The sequence below is a fragment of the Calonectris borealis genome, chromosome 2 (assembly GCF_964195595.1).
Source record: "Calonectris borealis chromosome 2, bCalBor7.hap1.2, whole genome shotgun sequence".
Classification (NCBI taxonomy): Eukaryota; Metazoa; Chordata; class Aves; order Procellariiformes; family Procellariidae; genus Calonectris; species Calonectris borealis.
The window spans coordinates 38,510,671-38,527,865 of record NC_134313.1 but is presented as its reverse complement, the minus strand read 5'-3'; the positions used below and the strand labels follow the sequence as shown (position 1 = coordinate 38,527,865).

At 36.5% G+C, this 17,195-nt stretch overlaps 1 protein-coding gene across 1 annotated transcript in view; it reads left to right on the top strand.

Moving 5' to 3' along the window:
• Positions 1–17,195, top strand: part of C2H8orf34 (chromosome 2 C8orf34 homolog) — a 169,649-nt gene that overhangs the window by 112,072 nt on the left and 40,382 nt on the right. The window contains exon 9 of the mRNA XM_075140648.1: positions 15,128–15,213. Coding sequence (XP_074996749.1) covers positions 15,128–15,213 — 86 coding nt within the window. The remainder of the gene's footprint in view (positions 1–15,127; positions 15,214–17,195) is intronic.

Genomic DNA, 17,195 nt, shown 5'->3' with positions numbered 1-17,195 from the left:
CCATGTTACTGTATGTACTCTCCACAGACACCACTACGGAAACTTCAGACAACAAAGAGAAAAATTAATGAAATTAATTTCCTCTGTGAGGAAGATCATAAATACTGACAAAAGACTGCATTTAAAAAGCAGTTAAAGATGATGGGCTCCTGGAAGATTTCCTCAAGTGAAGGAAGGAAGCCTACTGAACTTCCTCAACTTCAGCTGTGCACTAGATCCCTTCCTTATTGTTTATGGCTAGTTTGCTCTCATTGCCATTGTGTTCCCTGCACAGAAATCATTGGGATGGCTGACTTGTCTTTTGAAATGGGATGGGTTCTCCTGTCTTGTCCAGGCATGTAATCCCAGACTAACTCCACAGCTGGGGACAGGAAGGTGTCAGGGAATGGTTGCTGCACCATGCAACATTGGGATAGAGTCTGACCAGGTAGGGTGAAGAAGAGGGGCAACCTTTGACATCCCATATAGATGCCATAGATCCTGGAAGAAGGGAGGATGCAGAGTTTGCTGCTGGTGTGGTTTTTAATAGGTGGTCTAGGTTTATGTTCTGCCAAATTAGACCAAACCATCACTTGGTTTGGTCTGTTTTTAGCAGACTGCTCTGTTTTTAGCAGACTGCTGTTCGAGTCTCAGTGTGAAGTCTTCTTTCCCAGGCTGAACCGTTTTGGTGTGAATCACTCTAAAGGAAGTAGAACCTTGAAAATGCATGCAGGACTAAAAGACATTAAAACTCCATGGACTGTTTTCCCCTTATCCTGAGCATGTGTAACAGTACGTGGTGTCTGGGTGAGATGATAAAAGGCTATGCCTACACTGAAATCTGGCAGGGAGATTTCTGCTTGTGCAAAAATTCCTTAGCTGCTACATGAATTGTCAAAACTATTCAGTGATAGCATCTGCAGATGCTAATTTAAAGGCAGTTCAGGTATTTATAGGCAGTTCAGGTATGTTTACATGAACTATAATCATCCCTCTAACTGCAGTGTTAATATAAACCAAGAGGTGATGGAATTAGATAGAAGAGATCCTGATCACTCGGAATATAAAATTATCTATTCCTAACAGAGTTAGGAGTAGAGCACTGTGTATGTGACTTCAAAGGATGTCTTTAAATCCCTGTTTTTCTTTATAGACTTTAACTTCCTTCCTAATTTAACGTTTTGTGGGGAGGAACCTACAAATCGTGGATCCTGGAATGCATATGACTAGGAATTAGGATTTGAGGAGAATAAATTGTAATTTCTGATATCAAAATTGTCATGTGACATGATCTAACTATTTGGAAAACCTAACATTACATTTCCTCTTTAGACCTGACCCATAGTTTTGATTCTTCTTTTTCTTGCTTTCTTTGCTACTCCCCAAAGGTCTGTGTAACTAAATGTATAGTGGGTATTCTGTCAGAGCAGAAGGTGCAGAGCAATCCAGATGACTTGCATCTAAATCTTTTTTGTTCCCCACTAAGTTCCATTTTTTCTGTTTTTTATTGACCGCTTGATTTTGAATCATTATGACCCCTTTTTCCCTGCTAGCTTTATTCTCCATGACGAATTTGAGATAAATTTGTCCTTTTGTACATTTAAATGGGTTTTGATGTGTCTAGAGTGCAGCCTTTTTCACAGAAATGTAACAAAGAACCCTGTAGGATTTGTACTTTGCTTATTTGTGCATTTTAGAAAAGTTTTAAGTCTTTTTCCATGTGCAAATACCTTTGAAACATATAATCTTTTAAAAGAAACAGCTAATTTCTGTCTAATCATGTAGCAGAAAGGTAGGAAACAGGACGATATCGTGTCATACAATTTAATTTTTAATTAATCAGTAATATATGGATGTGTCAGAAAGAATAACCTCTCAAATCCTCCATATAATCCCTGGTTTGGCTTTGTACACTGTGATGTAGTACTAGGGAATGGATATAGGTATATGTGTGGTTTGGTACCTGTATTTGCATAAAGAACAGTTTTTTGTATGTCTGCCCAGTAGTAGTAAGGCCAGCTTAGTGACTCAGTTTCTGGCAGAAACAAATTTGGGAACAAATGACTTCAAAGTACCAAGGGAAAAAAAAGTTTCCAAACTAAAGTAGTTGGTACAGAAATAATTCTTGGGGAAAAATTCTCTGATTGGAGTTCATGCACAGAATGTTAAGAAGTTTATGTCTTCAAATGTTACCAAACCTTTTGATTATATATACATATTTTTTTCTTTCCTGTCTTGCTTTTCATATTAGCTTTCTGTCTGTGTACTATTTCTAAGTGGCTATTCTTACAGAGGAGAAAGTACTAAGCATTCCAGATGACTCGTGTCGCTAGTTTTCATTCTTTTTTCCCGTTATTTTCTTTTTTGTAACCTTAGTTTTATTTGACCTCTTGTTTCAAAGAGCTGAATTTTCCTCATATTTGTTTGTGCTAGCTTCACAGGTTTTGCCCTAAACAAAGTGTTTTATTTGCATCTTTTTCCTTTTAAGAGTGGCAAACAAGCAAATGAAACTCTGTATAGTAGTGCTTTATAACTTTTAAAAATGTCTTTGGAAAATTGTGGAGAAAACCCATATTTTTCCTTTTGCTACTTAGAACTTCATATAGAAGGTTGAAAAACGAAAAGAATTCCAAGCAAAGAAAAAGTTGTGGCAAAAAAAATTAGGCAAAAAATTTTCATTTAGCTTTTTGGCTGAGTTGAATCTGGGCAGTGATTAAATTGCCCAGCTTTGATGCATAAATAACCACAATAGTGTTTTCATTGTCTTCTCTTGATTTTGTAAGCATTAAATACAGCTAAAATAAACTACTTTTATCTTTTTTTTACACCACTTTTCTGGAGTGGTGTACCACTTTGGTATCTTACTTGTTCTTTCAGGAAAATAGGAAAATACTAAAGAAAAAAAAAATTCAGAAAATGTTTTTACTGGTCCTAGTGGTTATCAGAGACAGAGAACATAAATTAATTTTTAAGAGTTAGTAGGTTGATTTGCTAAGTTGTCAGAGTAACATACTGGCTTGCCTTTTCTTTCACCGACTCGTGTTTCTCTATATGCAAAATAGAGAATATCTGTGTAATTTCAAATTATTTTTAGAGTTCATGGATCTAAGTTTGACCTCTAAAATGCACAAGATATTATCATTTTTAATCCCAAACCTTAATTAGTTTTATAGCAAACTCCCAATGAATGTGTGTTTTAAAAGAATGTCCAAGGTCTCTCTATTTTCAAAATCTTAACTGTGTCTTGGGAAGGGAACAATACAAGACAGGAGACTTATATCAAGTGCTCAGACAGAAATCCCAGGAGGATTGGACTTCTTTCCTCCCTCTTTTTTTTACCAGAATTTCCCACAGGATAAATCCACCAAGCAATAATTTCAGACCTATCAGAAGTTCCACAAAATACTGTGATAATAAAAACATCATCTGTTACCAAAAATTATGTAAGCTGTGAACAAACCAGTATTTTCAGATGAAACATATATCTCCTTAAAAGGAACAGTGTGTGTCTGTGTCCTTGCATTACGCAGTAGTTTCAGAGACGAAGCGTTGCCCTCTGCGTTTGATTTAACAGCTATTTTATTTCCTTAAAGGCTGCACATGTGGGGTAGACTTGTTGTTTTTGACATAAATAACTGTCGATCAGCATAAGAAAAATGGAAGAACTCTGTTTGAAGAAAGAGAAGTGCTTGCATGCTAGTGAAAGTAGACTTATACCTGAAACATATATATTAGGTATATAAACTTTGCATGTGAATTGCATCTTTAACATACGTACTAACGTATTGTTCTCATGATAAGGTTTTGGAAATGTGGCACTTAGTGCGCCAAGTTCATCTGGAGGTAGCCCTACTGTAGCTTTACAGACAGGGAATTAGTATCTGGTTTTGGTTATGAAGGAAGAATACAGTATAAGATGCTGTGAATTAATGATGTGTCACTAGAACATCTTTTCTAAGAACTATTGTTCAACAGTAGCTATTTTTTTTTTTAATCTCAGGCTGGTTGTAAAAAGATGGAACTGGTATGAGGAGGTTGGTACACGTGTAAACATTTAAAAATGCTGTTGAGAAATTCTGGGAAAAGTAGACTTAAAGGATTTTTTAGTTCTTTTGAATGTACCATTCTTGATTTGTAATAATGAAAGCAGTAGGAGCATATTTGAAAATGAAATTAATATTACTTTGTCTAGTCCTGAAAATTATTGTACTGTCTCTCAGTTTAATAGAGGGTAACATCCATTCCATCCTGTCCTTCATTTGTAGCTCTTGTCAAGACAACTCTTTCTCTTTTCTGCTACAAAACACATTTAACCCCCTCAATAATTTAAAAAGACAAGTGCCTTCCCAAGCCTTTCTCCCTTCTTTTCCGTTGCTCTCTTTTGATGTGTGCTTTGCAAACTAATTCTTTATTGCAGTGTTTATAGATTCTTGCTGTTTGGTGCTACACTGTGATGTATATCAGCAATAGCAGTTGCTTCTGGATGCAAATGATATAGGGAGGAAGCCAGGAGATCATGAGCTTGGGGAAGCTTGTTGGTCATAATTTGAGGCTCTGGATAACAGTTTAATATAGCTCTTAAAGACACACAAGCGCACACACACAAAACTCTTTCACAAGTCCTAGAAAAAATGGTTCACAGGGGAAGAAAGAGTGTTAAATCTGAAAAGACTGACAAAGACTGTAATTTTTCTCCTGTGAGATAATGGTTTGAAGCCAGCAGCAGATAAAAGATTGCTGTAAGAATGGCTTAATTCCCCATCTTGTAAAAGGATTAGATAATTCAGTCTCTTTATGGATTCCTTACTCTGGGAAATATATTTCCACTTTTGGTTCTCCTCAGAAATAGCTGCAGAGTGTACTTATTTAAATGGACAAAGACCTGCATTCAGACATTTTGAAAAGGCAAACAACACACAGAAAAGATTATTTTGCAGGCTGTGTTTTGCTCAGCAAGTGGATATTCTAGTTTTACCAGCTGAAAACATTATGGCTGTGAATTACGTATTGATGACATGGAAACTTTCCACAAAAATCTTCAAGGGTGACTGGAAAATAATGCTTTTAATTTGCAGAAAGAGAATGGACTTCAACCAAAATCCATTTTTAACTATGGTTTTTATGAATTTTCAAATAATTTGCTATGTTTTAGTGTGCAAGCACTGAGAGATAGTGACCTTAAGAAACAGACGGTGATCCAAATAGTATCAGTGAAAATGGAGTTATTTTAGATTAACTGTAACTTAGATCAGGGTGAAACTCAAAGAATACGAACGCTGTATATCTCACATAAATAGAATTGATGGTAGAAACAACATACTCCTGCCTGAGAGCTTTGCACCACTTCTTTAAAATGGATTTAAAGGAATTATAAATCTCTGTTGGGGAGTATGCTGAATATGTCACTAAGTTTATATTCCTACATTTTATTTAGAATTTTTTTAAATATCTGTATTTACTCATGTGGTCTTATAGTTTAGTTTTGGAACCATCTGCCTTCCTGGATAATGTTCTGCAGGATAATCCAATAGTCCTCATGCTTCATTTCTCTTCAATGCAGATGCTTCCTGTATTTTAGTCTATGGTGAAAACAGAAGCTATGACACTGATTTTTTTAATATAACAAGGTGACATGCTGCAGACCTTTCCCATTATTACTTCAGACTTGAGAGATGCCAGCCACTCTCATTACTTACGGAATTCACAATCCTCTGTTGTTTGCCTCCATAGATCTAAGACATTTTTCTTCTATAGTTTATTGATCTGAAATGTGTATCAACTTCTTTTAAAATCTAATCATTAGGAAGCTAGAGTACATAGCTAAAGCAGATGAAGAGTTTTACCAGCAAAAGAGTACTTTTGCCTGTATATTGTTTAATAATATTTATTTAATATAATTTTACCATTATAGCATAGTCTATGCTGAAAAACTGATACCTTCTTGTCTCTGTACCTGTGAATACACTAAGAATTTTGCTGGCACAGTTTTAACATTTTTATTTTTGTAAAAGACATTAGTAGAACAAATGGAATAGGTCAGAAATTCCTGGCTTTATATTTAGGTACTGGAGAAGCTTTGGATTTTACACCAGTATAGAGGAGTGCAGAACTTGTGGAGACAGTAAGTCAAGGTGCATGAGATCAGAATTTGGATCAGTATGTTTGAGAACAAAGACTCACCATATTATAGGCAAGTCAGGACAAATTATTATAAAGCTTGGAGTACTGTTACTGGAGTGGTGTTGAGGTTGCTAGGGAAAGGTGCAAGAAAACATTCAATGTAACCTAAAAGCATGTGGGGGCTTTCAGGACTTCTGTTGTCTGATCTCTGTTGCTATAACTTTCCTGGAGTTATGTATTTGTTGTAGGGAAATTATAATTCAGTATTACAGTGATATCAGAGAGAGATGTTAGATGTAGATGTAATGTTATAAATTACAGAAAGGAAGCAGATGATTTGAAAGGAAAAAAAAAAAAAGGAAGTCCAATAAGTCCAATTTATCCCTCTCCTCATCTCTGGCTGAAATTCCTTTTGGTTGCCAAAGAAATATCATCATGTTATATTTAAGTTTCTTTTGTTAATAAGTTCATGATATTCATTAATCTTACAAAATGTATATTACAGGATTTGATCCAAATTAATAACTACTTCATAAAGAAACTAACTGTAAATCACTGCAGTATTTGTTAAGATTTTTTCAAGAGCATAGTTAACCTACTTTGAAATAATTTAAGCAAAATCAGTGATTCAACAAGCCAAAATCTCCTTAATTAAGATTCTAATACAAACATGATGCTACCTCTGTTTTTTGGAATTGAGAACTTTTCTTTGTGGTTGTAGCCTTAAAAATGTACACTGATCTTGGGTGAACATGAACACAGCTTTATTGCTCTTTTTGCTGAAAGATTTAAGGATTCTTTGCTGAACTTTCCCCTACTTCTCACTATGTTTATCTAAAAGAAGTCAGGTGAGTCTTCAGCAGATCAGGAATTTTCCAATGAAATGTGTGTTCTTCAGGAAATAATGATTCACAAAAACCAAAATGTTTTACAGAAATTATCCAGATTCAACAAAATTTAGATGATACAGGGCAGAGCGGAGAGAATGGCTGGAGCTGCAATTCTCAGACATGTAATTTCCCACTTCCTTCTCCGAGAGTGCCCTTTACTGTCTTGGAACCCCTGGAGGAATTTTTCTTTATTACTAAAAAGCCAGCAGAAGCATTTGTATTGTCTTGAAATAACTGGTTTTCAGGATTTCTTCTCAAGTAGAATTTCAAAGTTTCTGTTGTTGCTAACCTCTGGGAACATCAGAATTTGAGCAAATTTATCCAGCTTTAGTTTGCTAAGTTTAAAAAGAAGAAGAAGTCCCATAGTCATGTACCAGAATTTGAAGGCCAGCCATGTACCCTGTGATTATATAACTCTTGCCTGTAGTTGTTTATTTGGGGATTAAAGGAGAGTTTGTCCAAAAAAGATAACCCTTCTTCTGTTTGGGTTTTTTTGGTTCATTTTTGGGAGGAATAGACTGGGAATTTGGTTATTTGAGTTAAGTGACATATTTCTGGAAGACTGTGTCAGAATAGTATTAATCTAAATATAATCCCAATTCCTCTGTCTGTGAGTGAACAATCATCCTCCTCTGAAGGTGAATTTCCTCTCCTGTTTACTATTTGATTTGACACAAAAATTTCCTAAAGCACAACCTCTACTATACACTAACACAAGGCAATTTATAATGTGCATACTTTGAATTAGTAGTCTCCACAAAGAACAAATACTAAAGAGCATATATCTCAATATTAGGTATCAGAAACATTTCAGTTTCTTTATTTTCTGGATACTTTATTCCTTCTCATTAGGCCCTGATGTTACAAAGTACCTATGCTTGTGGTTAAGTGTTTTTAATTATTTTTCTGAATCTGAGGTAGTCCTTGAAGTATTTTTTTTTTTCTTTTAATCCATTAATATTGCGAGAATGGTGTTCACCAGTGAACTTTTAAATTGTTTTTATTGTAGTATTCTGCTGTAACGTGGACTTACTTGAATTTCATTTAGTACTAATTTTAAGAATATCATAGGACAACAGTGTTGACATAGAGGACAATCATAGTGTATGTCTACATTTAGTGCACTGGAGGAGTTGTTAGGTAGGAATTTGTCCTCATCTCTACTTGCAGTCATGTACATGCTCAAGCATAGACATACCCATAGTTGCCCTCAAAGCAGGACTTTGTTTTACGTCTTAAAAATCCATTTTGCTCAAGCATAAATGTTTCCACAGATTTCAAATCTGAAAATACATGCCAACTTTAAATCGTGGAGGAAAAAAAACAATTCTAATTCAGCTTCCTCAACTGTTCCCTGTTATTTTTTCCCCAATATATAGTTTAATTCCTGTGTCCTATTCTCTAGAAACTGTATGAGGGCTCCTGCATTGTTTTAGGGGTGGTACAAGAAATCACAGCTCGTGTAGCATTACTCTTCTTCCATCTCCACTATGCCCACGCTTTATTAGGTACCCATTATAATTAGTCATTTTAGGATGCTGTTAGATGGATTTTGGATTCATATAAGGAATTGTTTTGTAGGATCATCTTGTCTCTTTCTTTTCAGCTTCTAAGTGAGGTCGTCAATCTAACATCTTCTAAATCAGCAATTACCGTAATGTCAAGAAGCTGTCCTCTTAATAGCTCATGTAAATTGGATATTGATGGGTATCGGAGAGATTTTAAAACAAAACCACTAGTTCTGTCACACAAAAAGAATGGAGAAGTGTAATGACATGCCATGTAGCTGATTACAATAAAGAAGAGCAATAAACTCAGCTGGACTTTGGATACTGTCAACATTTATTTTATTGTCAAATATGTCAAGTTTTGGGAAGGACTAATTTTCAGATAGTGGTGACAAGTTTCACCACACAGTCTGCTTAAGTAATATCAGTTTGATTAGAAGAAAAGATCGCTGAGAAATATGTCCTAGTGAACTGTGTTTTCTAACTACTTTTTCTAAAATAGATGTCATTTCAAAGATTTGCATATTGCAGAAAACAGACCTTCCTTATGTAAGGGTCCTTTCTTGTATCTACTTCTATATAGCTGTAATTAGATAAAATTATATAGATAGCTCCAACTGTAATATTTTGGGCACAATTAAGTAGCATGTGTTACAGTATCAAAAGGACTTACTGGTAAATTTCAGAAACTAAAAGGGAAACACACTTAGTTTTTCAAAATCATCTAATGGGGCATATGTTGCTGCTATGGAAATCTCATTGTTGACTTTAAAAAAGCCTTACAGCATGTATTCACTCATATTACTTACTCATTCTGTCTTTAATACTATCAGAATACTCTTTGCTTTATGCAAATACATGGAAGAATCTGACTCTATAATCTGATTCAAACAGACAGTACAATCTAGAAACAAACGATATGCTGGATAACTGTTCAAGCTCAAAGCAAAGCTGATCTTGCAGATTGACTGCTCATACTGCCAATTTATTTCCAGCTGCTAAGTAATGCTAGAGGAAAGATCAAGATGCACTCAGTGTTTTCTCCTGAGAGTAATTATTGAATTGCCACAGGGATGTTATTGTGGCTTTGAAAACAGGGTGGGGGGATGAGGAGGTTACTATGAAGGGAAATAAAGTTAGTCCATGAGGCACTGCCTCATTAAGTTGTGCCATCAGAAAAGCTCAGGAGTCTGTCTCTGAGTGCTAGAATGGGTCTTTCTGAAAGGTCAGGCACAGGAGAAGCTTGAGACTTTGTAGCACTTGATGAGTCTCTTCCAGCTGGACTCCACCAAACAGCCACTCAACAGAGCTCATCTACCAGGCAGGAAATGCAGACCTGCACGGAATCCTTAGCCCACCTGCATGGTGTACAATGTCCCAGTCACTGAATTCGTGTTACAGATACATGCTGCATATTTAATCCCTGTAAAATTCCCCTGGAACATTCTGTCATCTTGAAAATGGAAATAAGTTGAAACATTTATGGCCATTAGTCTGCTTTATTTCACTTTTTTTTGCAGCAAATGGAACTATAGTAGGAACTAGTATCTGATACTTCTGTAGGGTATTGCTTCTTGCACGGCCTGCAGGATGAAATCAGTGAGTCAGTGAGTTGTTTTTCAACCTCTGTAGTCATAGGGATTTACAAGTGTCTCAGTATGACGGTTAGTAATTGTGATACCACAGAACAATGTGTTCTGAGGTGTTGTCGGGCACTCAAAATTGCCAGGGAAATATTGAAGATGTTCAAAAAGAGGTTGTCATATTAGTCAGAATGGGGTTTTATGTAGGTTATTTCACACAGCCTCGTTGGTGAGAGGTTATGCAATGTAAATCTCAGAGTTAACCTCATTTTCATTTCAGTTTAGCAACTGGCATTCAAATAATAGTTTAATCTTAGTATTTTTTCATCTGGTAAAATAAGTGACTTCTATTGACATATCAAATTGTAATACTCTCATCTTGAGGACATACCTATTCTCCAACAATCTATGTTTTAAGAAAGAAAAACATCATAAATGCTCGAATTGAGCAATGCCCTTAACACGGGCATGATTTTAAACCAAAGAGTAATCTATTTAGATAAATGAGTTACTGAATCAAAACTGCAACATTTGTTTCATATCGCCTTTGTGCATGCTGAAGTAATTTTTCATTTTTCTAGTGAAAATTTAAGATAGCTGAACTTTTAGACAAAAAAAAAAAAGTTGGTTTTTTTTAGATAGGTTACTTTTACTTCCAAATACTGCACCATCACTAATAGAATAATTAACATAGTAGAAAAAGGCAACTTGCATGGAAATAATATAAAATCTTTGGTAAGGTGATAAATCTTAAACATTTGTAGAAAACATTGCTTTTTCAGATATCAAGTCAAGAGGAAATATTTTCCTGATCTCAATCCTAAAGGAATCAACATGTTTTCTTTTTGCTGCCTTTAGTCACTGCCATTTCTTAGATAATACTGTGTGTGCTTATAGATTGTTCAGGAGTGTGAAAAGACCTTTTCAAAGTAGTGGATGAGAAAAAAAAATCTATGATTTCGATCTTGACTCTATTTTTCCTATTTGCTGTTTCCTTCCTCTGATGAGGCAATACAGGATTTTATTATATTTGCTGTTTCCTTCCTCTGATGAGGCAATACAGGATTTTATTATGCTGTGACTCATTCAAAGAATGTAGATGAAATCGTTTTGTCCTCTTTTTGCATACTCTTATAGTATCATATTTTCTAAATCATACTGGCAGCACAAGTGTGTTTCACACACCCACAAGCTTGTTTGTAGTGATAGACCTGGTATAATGCTGCTGCACCCATCCTGTAGAACTTATTCAGAATGTCTTTGGTCCTCAGGTCTTTGGCAGTTTTTATGGAACAAGTCCTACTTTTGGGTCAAAGGAAATTGGAATATTTGCCTGGAGTCTGTTTGCCTTTGTAGCTCTTGAAGCTCCAACATGCAGCTGGTTGAATGTAACTGAAACAATGGCCTCTAAGCAAGAGATCACACTATAAACAGAATGTATATAGAAAAAGATGTTGGCTATCAGGTATCAAGTTTAGACTCTCCTTAAAATAATTAATAGCTGAAATAATGTTTTGGTTAATAACTGAAATAGTCCAGAAAGTATTAGTAAGATAGTAATTTTTAGGTAACTTGATTGTTGTTGGTTTTTTTTTGTTTTTTTAAGAGTACACATTGCAAATAACAGCCAAGATTTTCAAAGCTAGCCACCAGTTTAGAAAAGCTCGACTATTTTTTAGATTGCTTTGCAAACAGGGATGTGATTCTCATATACATTGCTCTTTTTATAATTGCCTTTTCCAAAGCAGTGGATGAAAAGTTCCAACACAACATTTTGGTAATCATTTTACCTTTTTTTGCTAAAGGAATTTCTATCTGCTATCTGGCAATAAAGAATCAAGTCTACCTTAGAGTTTACGCTTCTGTGTACAACTAGTCTGCAAGAAAAAGAGTTGGAGATGAAAATGCTTTTGTAGTACCAGGGACGAGATAAGTGGATCTCATAGCTTAGGCCTTCTAACATTAATGATGCTTGCAGCATGGTGCAACACAGTTTTCTTGGAAGATGTTCAGCAAGAATGAACCAGGGAAGAAAGTAGCATAAACAAGGACAGATTAAAAATACATCTCTGATTGTATAATCTCTCTTCTAGACGTATGCTTCTTTCTAATCTATTGCTTAAGAATTTTTAAGTGTGTTCATTTTTCTGTGGCAGTGTCTTATGAATAGTATTGCTATTGAAGAAGAAATCAGAATAGTCCAAGTAACAGAATTCTTTTGGCGAGCAATAGTGTTTGTGACTTCTTTTGTTGCTTGAGTCACATGAAAATCTATTACAATATGAATCCATATGTAAGAAATACATAAATAAGTTGAAAATTGAATGTGAAATTGAGGTCCAGATATGTCAAACATCTTATTCGCCCATCCACCCACGATCGACCCACCCAGTTCACCCAGCCATTTCCTCCTACAAAGGGAAATCATACAAAATGGCTTTTCAGACCAGATACATTGAAAAGATTTTTTTTTTTGCATCTTTTTCATGAGGCAACGAGCCACTTAAATATATGTAATTTCTAGAATAAGATGAGAATAATTTCAGTTGTTCATGTCTGGTTTGGATTTATGAAAGCTCAGAATGGGAACTTATTATAAAATCTTGAAAATTTTGATGGGATAAAAGAAGCAGCTCCTACTTCTAGAGATTTTTTTTTTAATGAATGCAATATAAACAGAGTAGGTTGGAGTAATTTTCCTTTTAATTAAACACAGATAAACTATCAACATGGCTACAGAGAAGAGTACATCACTTCTGGTTCCTGAGATTCCATGCATATCCTTATAAGCTTGAATACGTGCTTGCAGTAGACATGTATATGTATGTAATGAAGGAGGACAGGTCAATTTTAATGCAAAGGAAAATGATGTGATTTTAGAGATCTTCCTTTTTTGTGTGGTTATTTCATTTGCAATTTCTTTTCTCCCTATTTGAATATCTTTATGATAATGGTTCAAAGTTATTTGCTTCTGTTTGACTGTCATCTTTAGAAGAGCCTGTTTGACAAGCTAGGCTTTTAAAGAATTGGTAACTAGAGCATTACAAACCAAGTATAGAGCTATAAAGGATTCATAGAAGTCATTTTCAAAATTAGGTTTACAGCTTCTAAGTTTTACACTTTTGTTGCCTTGAGGACTTTGTGTTCTAGGGAACTGCCTCCTCAGGTAAGAGTCATTATGAATTTACATTGAGCTTTCCGTCATAAATAAACCATCCCAGGGGCAATAAAAAGAGATAAAGTAATTTTGTGTGTGGGGGAATGGTTTCAGAAGGTACAAATAAATAGATGACTTAAGATCAAAATATATTAGATAACTGTGAGGGTCATGAAATGTGAAGTTCAGATAGGGCAGATATGGGAGTTCTGCTTGGTTTCAAAGGTTAATTCAAAGTTTAGTGTAAAGCAGCTGCAGAGAGTGAGAATACAGAGAGAAAGGAACTTTTTTTAAGAGATAAGTTATTTCTTTCCCCAAGGTTTTACTTCAATGCATTTTTATGATTCCTGGGCTTTGCAAAATTGAATTGTATTTTTCTTACTCTTTTCATGTCTGAATAAATTCAAAGTAAGATAACCTTTATGTAAATGGCAGTTATATTGTGTTAAGAGCTACAAACCATTTCTTCAGAGCTGAATCTGTACTCAGGATTCATAAGAGCCTGAAGAAGGATGGTGGGATTCTTGGGATGCTCATTTAAAAGAACAGATACAAGGACTATTTTTGTAAATTGCTGTCAAGGCATTGCAGTCAGCTGATGCAGGGGGAAAGCCTGAAGATGAAGCCTGCCGTAATTACTGTATTTTTCTTTTAAAAAGTAACAAAGGAGGAGGAAATATTCTTGCATGTATTTCCCTGTGGTGGGTTAACCTTGGCTAAGGGCCAGTCCCCCACCCAGCCACTTGCTCACTCACTGCCCTCAGTAGGGCAAGGGGAGAAAATAGAATGAAAAAGCATATGGGTCGAGATAAAGACAGGGAAATTGCTTACCAGTTACTGTTGTGGGCAAAACAGACTTGACTTGGGGAAAATTATTTTAATTTATTGCCAATTAAAATAGATTTAGGTAATGAGAAACAAAAAGACAAACATTAAACCCACATCTTTCCTCCCCCCTTTCCCAGGCCCAACTTCACTCCTTCACTCCAGACTCCTTTCCCCTCCCCTGAGCGATGCAGGGGGGACGGGGAATGGGGGGTTGTGGTCAGTTCATAATGGCTCCTTTCTGTCCCTCCTTCCTCCTCACACTTTTCACCTGCTCTGGCGTGGGCTCTCCCCACAGGTTGCAGTCCTTCAGGAAAAAAATCTGCTCCGTTGTGGGTTCTTCACGGGCCACAGTCCCTCCAGGACATATCCACCTGCTCTGGTGTGGGTCCTCCACGAGCTGCAGTGGGTATCAGCTCTGGCCATGGGCTGCAGGGGAGTACCTGCTCCAGAGCATGGAGCAGCTTCTCCTCTGACCTTGGTGTTCCCTCTGCTGTTTCCCACTCTTTCTGTTCCCTGCTCTTCTGCCTCTGTGGCATTGTTTGCTCTTCCTTAACTATGTTTTCTCCAAGGCACCGCCATTTTGGCTGAGGGGCTCAGCTGTGTCCTGCTGTGGGTTTTTTGGAGCCAGATGGAAGCGCCTGTGTCTGGCACAGGGCAGCCCAGGCCTCTCCTCACCAAGGCCACCCCTGCAGCCCCCCCACTGCCAACACCTTGACACGGACACCCAGTACAGTCCTGTTCAATTAAAATATTTTTGAACGTAGTGGAGGAAGCTTGCAGTTTCATATGCATGTGGTACCACCAAAACCCCTCTGTTGTTAAAATAAGTCTTACAAAAATACATGAGCTAGGATTCAGTTGACAGTTTCTTAGAGGCTAATTTTGGTTACTAGACAATCTGGGATGATGTGATTGAACCATGGATGTTGGCTTTTCAGCAAAACTATCCTTTTAATTAGGACAATGTTGTGAGTAGGGTATGTAGTCAGAGATAACACTCTTCTGTGTCTCATCTATGGAATATGATTGCAAATGTTTTTGTTCCATTTTTCCACAATTTAGATTGCAAGGAGATAATTTGGCAGAAAGGCCAGAAGATGTCTCCATGGTATCTCAAACATCTGAGCCAGCAGTGTCAGACTCTGATGGTAAGTTATATATATATTTGCTGCTCATTAAAAAAAAAAAAAACCGAACACCAACATCTTGAATTTAAGAGTAGAGGTTATATCTGTAAAAGCAGATTAAACACTTCCAGAGAGTGTCCCTGGGCATTTGAACTCAATCATTTACACTTCAAATCTGTTAGAAGAGCCCCTAACATGGTTTTTGTCATGGCCAATTAGCACTCCAGAATAATTCTTAGGCATATTTTGGAAGCTGCCTTGGGCCAGGATTCATTCTTAGTAGACAATTTGTATGTTAGCACACTATTTTGTATGTAAAATAGCTTAATAGCATAGACATGGGCTGTCCATTGCCAGTTGGCCTCTATGCCAAAGAATGGTCTTTGAAATATTTAATACTACAAATGCATCCACAGGATACAGTAAAAATAAAAAGAGTTACTGAATTTCTCCCCTGTTTTTAAGTATCAGAAATGCTTCTCTGATCTCTCCAAACACCACTGACTAAAATTAAAATACAGTAAAAAGGAGTTTATACAATAGATCTGAAGAACATTTTTTCTCGTACAAACATAATCATATGTTGCGCTAATCTGCAGTCAGGACACTCAGTCCTATTTCAATTTCTGCTCATGTTTTTGAAAAGAATAATACCTGAAATCTAACGGAAAAGGTATTTCCTAAGGGATACCTTGCCAGAGAATGCCCTGCTTTCCTATGGAAGATTAAGTTGATGAAGGTTAACTTTATCTTAGCTGTCACTGGAATGGGGACAGAAGGGAATAGAGGTTTGGACAGAGAATCTGCAAAGATAAATCTTTCAGTCCATTCCCTTACTGTTGGGCAGAACCAGCCGAGTCTATTAATTGGAGGATTTGGTTTGCAGTTTAGTCTTCAGCAGCCACAGACAAGTTAGCTATGTTGATTAATTAATGCAAAACAAATCAGAACTACCCTTTGTTGTTTTTAATTATCCTACTAACAGCTATTAGGTGTGCTATTAGGTATGACAGCAACCTGAGCTTTCGCTCATTTCTCTTTACTCATTTGTAAACCAAAGTATGTCAGCATTAGTAACTAGTATGTGTTTAAAGATAAATTTTTCAAACTGGTTTTGTGAGAATGCATGGTTTCATGCAGTCACGCCATTTGTTTTTCTTTTCATCACCCATTGATCACTTTATGAAAAAATTTAATAGGGGACTCAGTATCTCAAAACACGATGTTCTTACAAGCTTGGTGAAGATTGTCAGCAGGAGAGACCCAGACTGGTGACTGCACTCAAGCCCTGTGAAAGGAAGGCGAAATTCTTCTGTTATGAGAGTAATCTCCAGGAAGGGAGGTGGTGGTGGCTTGTTTGGGATAAGGAAGGGGATAGGCAAGTATGATATTATTGCAGTAGAAACAAGTAGAAGGGTAAGACATACATGTAGGAAAAAGTTCTACAGTTCCTGAAACAATTTGTTTTGAACAGATCTCTGCCTTCCTTTTTCCTTTCTGTGTACCCTTGTTCTTGAAGTGGAAATATGCCCACTTTTCCAGGCCGTCTTCTGAAACTGTAGGCTTCAATAAAATAGTAAGCTGTTGCTAAGTGGCAGAGGCACCAGGATTAGAGAAGGTGAAACTGTCAGAAGGTGGTGGATGCTGTGTAATAATGAAGCTGGACCTTTCATGGTCACAGAGTATGGAGCACAAGAGTGCTATAGCCGTTGTAATTTGCACCACTTTATATGCTACTGACTACTCTGACTCTGTAGTCAGTATGGATATAGAGAAGATGGAGAACGCTTTCCCTAAAAAACCACCTCCAATAAAAATATAGGGAATAAAAGTTAGATAGGTAGGTGGGGCAATGACATTCATGTTGTTATAAACACATCTACCTCATGTCTGTGAATATATATGAACCTGTTAGTCATATAGCTAGAAAATAGCAAAGCCCCTAGGGCAAAAGGATTGAGGTCAACAGTGAGGTACTGCCAAATTTCTGTCCAGAGGTGCTC